Source organism: Terrapene carolina, unplaced genomic scaffold (genome assembly GCF_002925995.2).
Source record: "Terrapene carolina triunguis isolate 2854851 unplaced genomic scaffold, T_m_triunguis-2.0 Scaffold66, whole genome shotgun sequence".
Lineage (NCBI taxonomy): Eukaryota > Metazoa > Chordata > Testudines > Emydidae > Terrapene > Terrapene triunguis.
The window spans coordinates 82,017,669-82,030,803 of record NW_020664417.1 but is presented as its reverse complement, the minus strand read 5'-3'; the positions used below and the strand labels follow the sequence as shown (position 1 = coordinate 82,030,803).

At 41.0% G+C, this 13,135-nt stretch overlaps 1 protein-coding gene across 11 annotated transcripts in view; it reads left to right on the top strand.

Annotated features, from left to right (window-relative positions):
- ABLIM2 (actin binding LIM protein family member 2) overlaps positions 1 to 12,571 on the top strand; it is a 222,021-nt gene extending 209,450 nt beyond the window's left edge. For all 11 annotated transcript variants that reach the window (XM_024208347.1, XM_024208353.1, XM_024208355.1 and 8 more), the window contains one exon: positions 10,800 to 12,571. In XM_024208347.1, coding sequence (XP_024064115.1) covers positions 10,800 to 10,913 — 114 coding nt within the window. In that variant the 3' untranslated portion in view covers positions 10,914 to 12,571. The remainder of the gene's footprint in view (positions 1 to 10,799) is intronic.
- Positions 12,572 to 13,135: the final 564 nt, after the last annotated feature.

The following is a 13,135-nucleotide window of genomic DNA, read 5'->3' as shown; positions in this document are numbered from 1 at the left end:
CTCTTCATCTTCCTCGGATGAAGTGGTCACTCCTCCTTCACCTTCTCTGCCAAATGACAATCTCCAGTACCAGGAGCTGTTCCAAGAGTGGCCAGTGACCTACAGATCCCATTAGAGGAGATCTAGGACCCTTAACACGGGCTCCTGGACACCTTGAAGCCACAGGGACTGAGTAAAGTTGCCCTACCTACCGATGAGGTCATTACTAGAACTAGCTAGAGCGGTATGGCACACTCTAGTATCCTGTGCCCCTACACTGGAAAGGAACAAGTGACGATATGTTGTTCCTGCGAAAAGGGCTGAATTCTTATTCTTTCATCCTGCCCCCAACTTGCTAGTAATGCAGGTGGCTCCTGAAAGGGCTAGATCATGCTATCAATGGGCCACCCTGGCAAATGAAGGCTCTAAGAGACTTGACCTCTTGAAGAGAAAGGTCGTCTCCTCCACCAGCTTGCAATTTCGTGTTGCTAACTACCAAGCGTTGTTAGCGAAATACGATTTTAATACCTATTTCGGGCTTGTGGACTTCACAGACAAGCTTTCCACAGAGGACAGGGTGCAATTTCAGTCCTTTTAGCTGAGGGAAAGCTAGTGGCAAAGGTGGCACTCCAGGCTTCAGTGGATGCTGCAGACATGGCTTCCAGAAGTTTGACCGCTGATCTAGTCATGAGGAGGGACTCCTGGCTGCAATCATCAAGGTTTCCTAGGGAGGTCCAAAACACTATCCGGGACCTCGCTTTGTTGAATCAAATCTCTTTTAATGAGCAATCAGACGAGTCCCTGCACTCACTAAAAGACAAGATTGACTCTGGGTTCCCTGGAGATTTATACTCTGTCCCCAGGAGGAAACACCAGAGGCAACCCTATAAACCCAGGCCATCCCCTCCTCATGCACCTTATTACCAGTGCACAACCAAGCGACTGCACAAACATCAGAAGATTCAGAGGTCTCACTTCTCAGCCCCCTCTATTTTCTCAGCCTCTACTCACTCTCAACCATCAGCCAAGAGCCACTTTTGACATATTGGTCAAGACCTTTGTACCACCACTGATGCCAGCTACCTCATCTTACACTCTTCACTCACAACTGGAACAAGATCACTATGGACAGCTGGGTTCTAGAGATTATCCGCCAGGGATACTCCATTCCCTCCTCACAAACCCCCTTTCCAGTCCCCCTTCAGGGACCACTCTCACGAGGTAATTCTTCAGCGGGAAACAAAATCCCTCTTACTTCGAGGGGCAATAGAGTGCATCCTGCCTCATTACCATGGAAGAGGATTCTACTCCCTGTATTTCCTAATTCCCAAAAAAGGCAGCAGGGGGAGACCCCTCCTGGACTTTCGGCAACTCAGCATCTTTATTCTAAAACTGAAGTTCCAGATGATTACGCCGGCATCTATAATCCCCTCCCTTCCAGAAGGGGTGTGGTTCACAGCTATTGACACGAACGACACATATTTCCATGTGGACATAGATTCATAGATTCATAGATTCTAGGACTGGAAGGGACCTCGAGAGGTCATCGAGTCCAGTCCCCTGCCCGCATGGCAGGACCAAATACTGTCTAGACCATCCCTGATAGACATTTATCTAACCTACTCTTAAATATCTCCAGAGATGGAGATTCCACAACCTCCCTAGGCAATTTATTCCAGTGTTTAACCACCCTGACAGTTAGGAACTTTTTCCTAATGTCCAACCTAGACCTCCCTTGCTGCAGTTTAAGCCCATTGCTTCTTGTTCTATCCTCAGAGGCTAAGGTGAACAAGTTTTCTCCCTCCTCCTTATGACACCCTTTTAGATACCTGAAAACTGCTATCATGTCCCCTCTCAGTCTTCTCTTTTCCAAACTAAACAAACCCAATTCTTTCAGCCTTCCTTCATAGGTCATGTTCTCAAGACCTTTAATCATTCTTGTTGCTCTTCTCTGGACCCTTTCCAATTTCTCCACATCTTTCTTGAAATGCGGTGCCCAGAACTGGACACAATACTCCAGCTGAGGCCTAACCAGAGCAGAGTAGAGCGGAAGAATGACTTCTCGTGTCTTGCTCACAACACACCTGTTAATACATCCCAGAATCACGTTTGCTTTTTTTGCAACAGCATCACACTGTTGACTCATATTTAGCTTGTGGTCCACTATAACCCCTAGATCCCTTTCTGCCATACTCCTTCCTAGACAGTCTCTTCCCATTCTGTATGTGTGAAACTGATTTTTTCTTCCTAAGTGGAGCACTTTGCATTTGTCTTTGTTAAACTTCATCCTGTTTAACTCAGACCATTTCTCCAATTTGTCCAGATCATTTTGAATTATGACCCTGTCCTCCAAAGCAGTTGCAATCCCTCCCAGTTTGGTATCATCCGCAAACTTAATAAGCGTACTTTCTATGCCAATATCTAAGTCGTTAATGAAGATATTGAACAGAGCCGGTCCCAAAACAGACCCCTGCGGAACCCCTGCATGTTATAGTAGCATCCTGCATGTATAGTAACATCCTGCATGTTATAGTAGGCCAGGAATACTTCCAGTTTTGAGTCCTCCCCTTTGGGCTGGCTACAGCACCCATAGTAATTACAAAGCTTTTCTCTGTGATAGCAGCCCAGTTGACATGCCAGGACTATACAGTACTCCCATACCTGGACGATTGGCTCCTGGTAGGCCAATCTCATCAGGAGGTCGGGTCAGTGACAAGGGTTCTGATACAACTTTTAACAGCCTTAGGCATTTGCATCAATGAAGAAACGTCTGTTTTGTGAGCCACAACTTTTCAGGGGGAAAGTTCGACTTGATTTCTGCAGGAGCGTTCCTCCCCTCAGAAAGGTTTCATGCACTGAGCACCCTGATTGCACACATCACTCGCAGACCATGAGCCACAGTGCACAAGTGCCTCTCACTGTTAGGCCACTCAACCAAGCAAGGACCATATCAACTCCAGACTTCACTTATGGTACCTGCAAGTACAAGCAAGGACAATATCAACTCCAGGGTAGTTGTTCCTCCCAGCGTTGTCTCCTCTCTAACTTGGTGGTCAAAACAGGAAGAGGTCATGGTGGGAATTCCCTTCAGCCCTCCCAGCCCCAGGGGCACCACTGTGATAGACACCTCCCGTCTGGGGTGGGGTGTTCACTTGGACAATCAGACTGCTCAGGGTACCTGTACCCCATGGGGGCCTGGCTACATATACATTTACTGGAACTGAGGGTGGTCCTTCTGCTTATATGCTTGCTACATATTCAGATAATATCAGATCTTATCACCACTGTATAAACAAACAGGGAGGAGCGAGATCTCCTCCCCTCTGCCAGGAGGCAGTCAGACTTTGGAACAGGTGCATCAGGAACTGCATCATAATAAAAGCGGTGTACCATCCCAATATTCACAGCTCCTTGGCAGGCAAACTAAGCAGAAGCTTCTCAATAGACTACGCATGGGAGATTCATGACCCACTCCTGAACAAGATAGTGTATGTATATATACATATTTATACTATCTGTATTCCACTATCTGCCCTCCATCCCCTCTGCTTCGGATCCTGTTAGATTGTGGTAAGAAGAGGAACTGGAGAGGCGTCGACCCACATTGCATCTTATGCCCTTAGTTGGGAGCACGAGGCAAGCTACTGCAAACATGTGGGCCAATGGACACTTCTTTGAAGAACAGCCAGACTTGGGCGCGTGCATATCCACATGTGTAGTACAGATAGGGACCACGCATCTCAAAGAACCTCCGGTTACAGTAAGTAACCTCCACTTACATGATGTCATATGTTGTTTACCTCTTCCTGTTCTATCACAATGATGTTAAATGTTTTCACTGTATGCACTTTTAGATTTCATTTCTCCAGTTAGTTTTATCACAGATTTCACATGTGGTCATGATTTGTGAGTCTCACAAGCAAACGTGCTTAGAGTATCTCATTTTAAATTAATCTTTTCAGTTTTATCATTTAAATTTAAATTTATTGGTATGTAGGTATTCCTTTGTTTTTCTTGGGCTTTTCTTTTGAATATCATAAAGTGTTAATGAAGACACATTATTCAGTCATTCCTATGGAATGCAGTTGAAAAGTGTAACTCATTTCACTCATGTCTGTGCCTGTTAATTGTTGGTTTCAGAAGGATATGCTAAAAAAATAATTGTTAATAAAAAAAACAACAGGAATGCAACTGAGTGAATGTCTTGCACAAGGCTTTGCCTGCCATCCTACTCTGGCAAGCAGAAATCAACTGTTTATATATGGGTGTGACCTTGTTTGAACAGAGTCCACATAGTGATTCAAACATGTATATTCCTTCTAAAAGTGCTTACTTGGATCTGTTTTAAGGATAAAGTTTTCTGCCCTAGCTTTTACTTAACACTCATGCTGTGTTCTAGCCACTTTTCAAGAAAATGTTGGAATGCTGCATGTGTTGAGATCAGAGGAATGGTTTATCGTTTCAGGCTGGAGTTTTCAAAGGGGCCTAAGGAAGTTAGGGACCCAACCCTCATTGAAATTCACAAGTGGCATGAAGAGGACACAACTCATTGACTTTAATGGAGTAGTACCCTTTTAGACTTGCAGAAAATGTGTTTAGTGTTTGCTTATCCTTAGTTTATGCTTGGGCTGCTATCGGTGTTGGGTATTTCTTCATATCAGTTTTCAGAGCCCTTATTAAGGAAGCCTTTGTCAGATGAAAATTATTAATTTGGAATGACATGAAGCATGAAAAACGTGTGAGAAGTGCACAGCGGGTAGGTAGAAGATGCTCAGATGGACACTATAAAGCCCAGATCCAGGACAAACTAGAAGACATGTTTTAGGAACAAGATCAAAAGCCCAGTTAATTAAATGGAGACTTTTTGGATCAGGCCTATAGAGCTCAAGTCCAAGTTTGCTGATATGGAGCCTCTGAGCATCAGCTGTCAGTTTGGAATCACGCGTGAGCAGTAACATGCATACAGTGGAGTCGCATCATAGGCGCATTTAACTTACACGATTTTAACTATACGCGCTCGGCAAAACAAAAAAACGAGAGAAAAATAACCATTTAAATACTGTACCTGTAGTGCGGGCGATTCCGCCGCCATTCCACTCAATGAGCATTTGGCTATACACGATTTTCGCCTTACGCACTGAATTCAGAACCTAACCCCCGCGTAAGATGCGACTCCCCTGTACTAACAAAATAATAAACACCTTTGGATTCCACAACTTAACATTATCTGCCTTTTTTAAGGTAAAGCAGCGGTTATAAACCTTGAGTTGTTAAAACAGTTTTCTTTGCATGCACAGTACATGCTTTCCATACAGCATCATAACATTTTTAATTACAGATCCCATGCAGGGACCAATTTTGTAATTCCCAATAGGAACAAGTTCATTTTGTTGAATAATAGTGTGGTGACACAAGTTATCCTCAGTGTTACAGGATGCTATATCACTGGATAGGAGAATAGTTCTACTGAGTGAAATAATTCCTATTTTTTTAATTCCATATTCTTTAGCTTCTTGGGTAATTGCCTAATTAGGGGGAAATAGTATAGGTTTAGTGGTGCTGCAAATGGTTTCCCTAGAGCACTGTGATACATCACAAGGGGTTATGAGACGTCCCACAGTAACATCACTGAGTAAAATGGAGCTCCTCTGTAATCTCATAATGTCTTGAGATATAAGGCAAGGCACATCCAAAGAGCCAGAGGTCCTGTGCAGGGGGCTGGAAGGGCAGGAGAGAGGTCATATGAACCTTCTTCCCATTGCACATCTTGCACCAGGGCACTCAGGAACTGCTCCCTCTGAGCCTTTCAGAGGACACAAATTGCCTAAAGGGGGCAAGAATAAGGCAGGGCCATGGTTCCATCTATCTTTCCCCATCTGCCACAGCAGCAGCTTGAAGATCTGGCCAGGCGTGCTGAAGGGAAGTAGATAGTGTGAGTGAAGCGTTCTCACTCCCCAGGGGTTGTGGGATGCTGCCACTCCACTCCACCTCCCTACTGCTTAAGGCTGTGGCTAAATGCCAATGTCTAGCTCGGTGACAGCTGTGGTCACCAGTTATATCCGTAGTCAATGGAGTTATTGTATACTGTGATATCTTTTAACATTCATTAGAAGGCAGCTTGTGCCACCACTTAAGCATTTTTTCCAATCACATAATTACTTATTAGACTGAAATATTTATCAAGTGTGCAGCCTAATTACCCCATAGATGAGAATAACCCCGAATACTCCCCTGGGAGCTTAGCACATGGCTAATTACAGTTTTATAATTAGTCATGTGGTAGGCTTGGAAGATGCTTCCAGGAAGCCTGCGGAGCCACAAGCAGCAAAGCAGAGAGTGGGAAAGGTTAGACAGCTCTTGTAGCAGCAAGGTAGATAGTCAATAAGGCAGTAGGTGAAGCACAAAAGGGCCAGACCGTGTCCAAGTAATGATGATCGAACATGATAAGGTTAGGGTCAGGGTTAAGTCTTGGGGGGAAAGTTATTTTTAACCCAAATTCCTTTTATTAGTGAGATATTTAGAATGGTGAAAGTTGTATTCAGAAATGAATGATCACCTACCAGGACAGAGTAGCATCTTACTCACGTTGGATAGCTGAAATGAAGCATAAGAACGGCCGTACCGGGTCAGACCAAAGGTCCATCTAGCCCCGTATCCTGTCTACCGACCGGGGCCAATGCCAGGTGCCCCAGAGGGAGTGGACCTAACAGGCTACTTGTGTGATTATCTGCTGTCCCATGTTCATGAGGGGCTGTCTGTCCCAGATTTTTCTGACAATTTTCTATATTGGGAGCTGGATGCTAGCACAGGGCCAGATTCTGCAACTCTTATTCCCAGATTCTGTTGCTCAGAGGTTTGGGAATGTCAATAGCAGTTCTGGCAGAGACAGATTAATGGGCAGAGTGCAGGTGATATAGTCACTGTGGTCCCCACTGAAATGAAACAAAGCAACTGTTTAACAGCATACTATACAAATATATATAATATTTTAGGACAAGCATGTCCAACTGGAAGCACAGTATGAATTCAGGTTGGCATAATATAAATCCTAGCTCTAATTTGCTCAGGACACGGGAGTTAACAGAAATAGAATGATATTTTTGATGACAAGAAGTGAACAGGACCTTGGTTTTTCTCTTCTTAAATTCATCCTCTCCAGCCATGCAGTACTTTGCATTACATTGAATCGTTGATTCACTACTGACTGACAAGGATGTATAATACCTACTGAATTTCTAGCACCTTTTCCCTTGAGATCTCCCATCTAATTACTGACACAGCACAAGCCTGCTTAGCTTGTGCAAGCTGACATGACCACAGCTTGAGGCAATATGACTGTAGGTTAATTGCAGCCTTCCCTTACCATAACTTATTTACATTAATGTGATGTTGCTAACTATTAGTTTTGAAGATCTCTGGATTTCATTACTAGCACAATTCTTCTCAAAGAAAACAAAGTTAACTGAACTGAATAAACATTATAAATCTATTTAAACTGCTTTGTGTTTTTTTTTTAAACAGGCCGCAGAAAAACAGAGACAAGCCTCATTAATTTGCAGAGAAAAGCATCATTTAAAACATTATGTATGACTGTTTGACTGTGCAATTAATTACCCTTCTTCTGGCAGGCAATGTAATGAGCCCGTATCTGTAATACTCGCTTTAATGAGCCTGTGTCTTGGAAAATGAGGATTTCACATTGTAATGCTTGCCTTCCTCCTTGCTTTAAAGAGATTTAGCACAACTTTTAATTAATGATACAGTTTCCAAAAGTGGTTGGAGTTTACTGTAATTCTTGATAATAAGCTCTTGTGTTCTAATTCTTTGTGTGTGTCAATGGAGGTTACTAAATTATGATAGCCATATTTTGGTGACCCTTTTTTTTACAGTACCATAAATTACTATACTCTAGAATAGTGTTAATATAGAGAGTAGGTGAGGTTAAGAGCAACGGCAGCTCCAAGCAATCAGTTGTTTACACGGCTGTAATCCCATTGAAATCAATAGAGTTATAGTGGGAGAATGCCAGTGTGGAGAATCAGACCCTTAGTCTCACAGGCCTATGCTGTTAGAAAAACATGTGCACTTTTGTGGTAAGGGCACATGTTCTGATTCAGAAGGTAGGGAAGGGAGGTCAGGAAGTGGTGCAGAGGCATCTGTACAACCACCTCTGCCCTCCATGGATGTCCTGAGATCTGCACAATTTCCCCCTAGATCTCAGGGAATCTGCATATTTTAGTGGGCTTTGCCTCCTTGCCTTTCAAGAGAAGGCAACCCACCCCAAGAACAATCTGAAGGAAGCCACACAAGTTGAAACTTTAGTTTTCTAATCCTTATGCAGGTTTTTCCCATGTTGATGTCAGCGTGGCCCTTAGATTATCACTTTGGGAAAGAGAGTCAGTCTCCCTCTGTATTCTGTACAGCACCAAACATGCTGCGAGTGCACAAAAATGTCATTTTTCACTCCCTGTGCCACGCTGCAGGAGACAGTACTAGTGACATATGATATAATATCTGTGATTACACAACTCTGGGTTTTAGATTAATAAAAGACTGTGAGCGTATAAGTGGAATAAAAATGATACCGTTTAGTAATATTTTATGATACAATTGAAAATGACTAAAATACTGCAGTTCTGACCAAACCAGCCTGCGTTTCTTTACTGGTGGCTGAATTGCACAAAACAGAGTTGGAATTTTTAACTTGCTCTTCACTGAGCCATTCCTTCAAGGACTTCAAAGTCAGATCATAGCCTTATAAAATACACACATACAAGTTTACAGTCTCGCTCCCCCTCATACATAAATTTTCAGTTCCCTTTCTTTGGTTTGGCTATTGAGGCCAGAGAATTTCATTTAAGATAATTAATGTTCAAACAGCTCATGAGAGAGAAAATTCACTCCTAGATTTCTTTGGGACTTGTTCTCCCCAACTTCATTAGTGAAGAGCATTAAGTTCTCATAGGTAAAGTCCAACAAAATTAAAATCATATGTACTGAGAAAAATATGAATAATTGCCATAACCTCTCTCAGCGGGTCTTTCCCCTTGGTATTTAGACCCTTCAAACACTTGCAGACATTTATCATACGCCCCCCCTTAGTCATCATTTGGCCAAGCTGATACATTGTTAGGTCTTTTAATCTTTCCTCATAAATCAAATTCTTCAGCCCCATGATCAGTTTTGTTACTTTTATCTGAAGTCTCTCCAGTTTGATGACATCTTTTTGGGAGCATGTTTTTCCAGAGTTGCAGACAGTATTATAATCGCTGCTGCTGCTAGGGAGGAGCCTGGGGTAGGAGCTGGTGTTCATGAAGGGAGGGGCCTGACCGTGCTGTGGTGGGGGGACTTGGTGATCCTGAGTTGTAGGGGATGGTGCTCCAGTGGGGGAGGGGGGAAATAATGCTGGGCTGAGGGGACGTGGGTATCCAAAATGGGGGCTACAGCTGAGTGTGCTGAGACTGTCATGCTGACCAGTATTGTCTCATTGTTTCCTTGTACTCCCCTGTCTGTATCCTTCTGTTGTCTCTTGTCTTATACTTAGATTGTAAGGTCTTTGGGGACCATCTTCTTGTTCTGTGTTTGTACAGCGCATAGCACAATGGGGTCATGGTCCATGACTGAAGCTCCTAGGTGTTATAGTAATTATTACTAATAATAATAGCACTAACAGGCAAGGGAGAAGGGATGTTCCCTTGCTCCCTTTTCCCCAGCCACACAATGCAGAGTAGCAGGGGTTGAGGAGCACCAGTCCAGGGGGCTGTGAAGTTAATCAGGCCAACATTTCCAAAAAGTGGCCTTTGATTTTGTAAACCTTTGTTTTGGGGAGCACTTGAGACAGTGAGCGGCTGATTTTCAATGTGCTGCACACCGTCAGCTTGCAGTAATTTCAGTAGGACTCGTGGGCACTCTGCATTGGTGAAAATTGGGTCTCAATTGGGTACCCAAAATTGTCACTCTTGGTAATTGTGGATTATATCAATTTTAGATGGTATAATCTCTGCCTTACAGATGCGGTGAGCCTTAATTAATATTTGTAAAACGCTTTGACAGAACTGAGTCCAAAATAGCTAATGGAAAATCTAAAAATTCTTTTTCATTTATAGTTGAACTGTACACCTTTATTCTTTGCAGACTTTTCTGTAAATATAATAATTAGGTATTAAGCATAACTTTATCACAGAGGTCCCTTATGTTAACCCGATTGGCAGTATTATTTTTGTAATTCTCTCTTTTTTGCTCTGTATCTCTGTTTATGCTGCGTAAACTGGAAACATCAAATAAATGCACAGCTCATGTCATTTCAAATCAGCCTTATCCAACATCTCATTGTGATATGACTCTAACCCCATGTAGAAATACATTTTGCATGTAAGAGCTTAGCAGCATGGTCTCTCGTTTGTTACAAGGCTACTATTAGTGAACTATGATGGTGTCTATTGGACTTATTATAGATCAAGGGGGGAAAATCCAGCTCTGAAATTAAATTGATGATAATCTCTTTAAATTCCCAGATTGGCTTAAATAGGTCTCAGTATGTTCTATCATATAGTTATATGTAGAAATAGCTATATCTCTTTCCCAAAGACCCTAGCTTCTACTCAGTGGGAACTTTATTGGAAAAGTTTTCTTTTTGTACAAGTAAGCCACTGCTGTCAATTTCACTTCCCAAGAGATCTTAGCTTATTTGATTTTGATGCAGTCTTTTACAGAATGAGTTTGGGAATTCAAATGAAAATCCCAGTGCATTGTTTCATAGTGCAGGAAACACTCCTTATTTTTGAAAGCACTTACCGTATCTTTGTATTTTCTTTTTCAAGAGGCACTTGTCCCCTGAAGAGTTCCAGGAAGTCTTCAAAATGAACATAGAAGAATTTGATCGTCTGGCACTTTGGAAGCGGAATGACCTAAAGAAAAAGGCCCTGCTTTTCTAACCTCGCTCAGACAGAAAAAAAAATAATGTGCTTAATCAAAACAAAAATTGTCTTGCCAGAACTATCATATGCAGTTACTGTTGAACCATTGTCCAGCTTCATTGTGTTAGTGTATGTGGAAGGGAAACGAAGGAAAAGATTAAATTGCAGTGCATTGGTATAGAGGTAATTTGCTGACATTGCATGACTGGCTGGTTCTGTCAGTAGCTCCTGGTCCTAGCCAGTTTACAACATACAAAAATCTAGCTTTAAATTAACTGTTGCTTGTGGTTATTGCTTGATGCAAAAGGAGATTTTAAAAGGGAAGAGAAAGAAATGTAGCTGTGACAAAAGAAATCCACCTAACATTTTGTTTCAATAAGTTTTACAATAATGATGAAACTTTTAGAAATCACATGACTAATGAACATAAAGTTCTCCTATGGGGGGAAAATAGGCTATTTTTTAAAAAATGTGGGAAAGGCCAAAGAAAAGCATTTCAGCAAGTTGCAACTGTTTTTGTGTGGTACGTTTTAGGAATGAAAGCAAAACTATCAAAGCACCTTAAATCTAGTTCTTACACTTTAGATGGAAGCTACTGTCTAAAAGATCACATACATCTAAATAGTAACTAGTTATCTTCAGTTACAACACAAAAAGATTTTATTTTATTACAAAATATATTGTGACAAATTACAGTTATAATGACTAAAGCATATAAAGAGACCTACTAAGAAAAGTTTGTCCCATTCATCAGGAAAACTAAAGCCTTATACAAAACTGGTTCAAGGGTGTAAAGTACCAGTTACTTGTGTTTTCCTAATCTTTTGGGGATTTTTTTACATTTCGTGCTGATACAAATACCATGAAATCTTAATTCTCTCTATATATAGCTACATATAAAAGAATATTGTTTTGTAAATATATGTTAAAGCATAAAGGCATACTTATTTCCTCTACTCTTTGGCTTTACTTTTTAAGCCTGAAGAGCTATGGTGGCAATTTGATAGCTGTGGAATAGTAGTGTTCAGCATAAAATGTAACAAAAAAATAACAACAAAAAAAGCTTGATGTGCTCTATCAATAATTATCAAATGGTAACCAAATATATCTATTATAAAAAACCCTTGTTCATTAATATTTGCATGTTTCTGTACAAATCAAATCAAAAACCTATGTATTATTGGTGCAGCACCTTGAAACTTTCTCTTAATAACAAGTAAAGTTAACAAAATCTACGTGTTTGATATGAGCATTAGATATTAAGATCTCTTCCAGCTGAAAGACAGTATTAAATTTAATAATTTCATATGGTCAAAAATACAGTTGCTGATGAAGAATGTTTTTAAAATGAGTTGCTAGTTTTATGTGATACTAAAAGAGCATTTTAAAAAAAGTACATTTTTCAGCCATATGTCAGCGTTCTGCATTTTTACTGTCTTGAGTGTTTGTACTCATCTTCTACATCACTCTGTCTTTATGCGTTTCCTTAAAGTAACTTTAATATATGCACTGCTTCACACTAGTTCAACTGGTCCAGTGATGGAGAAATTGTAACGTTGAACATGCCTTCTTCCAATTAACATTCAAAATTCATGCTGTTGGAAATAAATATTTTCTCATGACCTAAATGTTTTGTCTGATAATACGTATGTCTAGAAAAATCATTAAAAAGTAAAACATAGCTTGATACATGTGCTAATCATTTTAATGTATATAATTTCAAATTGTAATGTTGCTATAGGTCTGTTCATCCCTTGATACTGATATGTAACTCTCATTAAACTTACAGGGAGTTATGTTCACACATTGAGGAGAGAGGATTCCCCATCATATTTAACACAGAACTGAATTCTTCAGTAGTTTTTCCCACTGAAGTCAGTTGAAGCTCTAGACTTGTATCTCCACCCATTGGGTGAAATTCACTCCTGTTCAGAATGCCCACCCAACCCCTTTGCACAAATCCTCAAATAAGGGTTAAGTGGCACTTGTGTAGTGCCTGGGCCCCTGCAGGCCATCTATACTGGTATGAATTTCACCTATAGTGATACTGTAAGTCTTTAAATATACTGCCTTAACTAGCATTTTTTACACTTTCATTACACAGCTACCTTGCACGTGTATTTTAGTAAAGTTGTTTTGCGTACAACATTGGTTAATCACTCAGTTTCTAATGAGCCTCTGACTCATTCACAATAAGGCCATTTTACACTCACAGAACTGTTAAACCAGACTTATTGTGA